Source organism: Rhinopithecus bieti, unplaced genomic scaffold (genome assembly GCF_001698545.2).
Source record: "Rhinopithecus bieti isolate Rb0 unplaced genomic scaffold, ASM169854v2 scaffold_40150, whole genome shotgun sequence".
Taxonomy (NCBI): Eukaryota; Metazoa; Chordata; class Mammalia; order Primates; family Cercopithecidae; genus Rhinopithecus; species Rhinopithecus bieti.
The window spans coordinates 152,842-153,728 of NW_016816382.1; the positions used below are offsets into that span (position 1 = coordinate 152,842).

At 60.1% G+C, this 887-nt stretch overlaps 1 protein-coding gene across 1 annotated transcript in view; it reads right to left on the reverse strand.

Annotated features, from left to right (window-relative positions):
• ECPAS (Ecm29 proteasome adaptor and scaffold) overlaps window positions 1-460 on the reverse strand; it is a 129,102-nt gene extending 128,642 nt beyond the window's left edge. The window contains 1 exon segment of the mRNA XM_017854817.1: window positions 119-460. Coding sequence (XP_017710306.1) covers window positions 119-140 — 22 coding nt within the window. The 5' untranslated portion in view covers window positions 141-460.
• Between the last annotated feature and the right edge of the window lie 427 nt (window positions 461-887).

Consider the following 887-nt stretch of genomic DNA (forward strand, 5'->3'; position numbering starts at 1 on the left):
CCCCGCGTGCGCTCCCCGCGCGGACTCGGCACGCGGCGGCCTGTGCGGGCGGCCCGGCCTAACCGCCCCAGCGCGTGGGCAGAGCCAACCCACCGCGGCCCCGGCGCGGGCCTCTGACCTGAGTCGGAGCCGGTCTCCATGCCGCGAACGCTACACTCGGCGCGGCGAAGTGAGGGCTGTGGAGCAAGGCGTTCAGCGGGCCGGGCCCCGGGAGCCGCGCGCCGCAGTCCGTGAGGGGCTGGGCCGAGCGGGCCCACGCTGCCCTAGCGGCTGGGGGAAATCCTCGAGGCGGGGCGGAGCGCCCTATTCCGAGGTCTGCGGCTGTCACGTTGGCTGGGCCCGACCTGGGGAAACACGCCTGTCCAAAGGAAGAGACGTGGACTCAGAAAAGTAGAGCCGGGCTCGGAGTCGGCGGGAGGAAGCCCCGCCCTGCGCCTCCCGCCGAACTTCTCGGCCCCGGCGCTGACTCAGTACCGGGCGAGTCCCTGCGCCGCAGCGGCCCCTGACAGCCACGTCCTGGTGTGGAGGTTGGCTGGTGCTCCCAAAACGGCTAGCGGGAGCAGGGGATCCACTCAGCCCTGCAAAAGTTAGATGAGCCAAGATTCCTGAAGTTCACAGGGAAGTGTCTATGCCTATGTGAGCTTTGAGATTTTGTTCAGATACCCTACGTTCTTTTCGGTCACGAGAGTGATTTATTTTCGATATACTCATTTTAACTTTCTGCCTTCGCTTTGTCCGTGAGGTCATGTACACTTGCAAAATGAAATTCAAATTCAGGGGTTGCATAATTGCTGTACTTTAAGTGATGATACTGTCATAACAAATTAGATACAAGATCAGATACTTTTTTATATAAGAAGAAATCAAGTCTTCAATGGATTGAAATT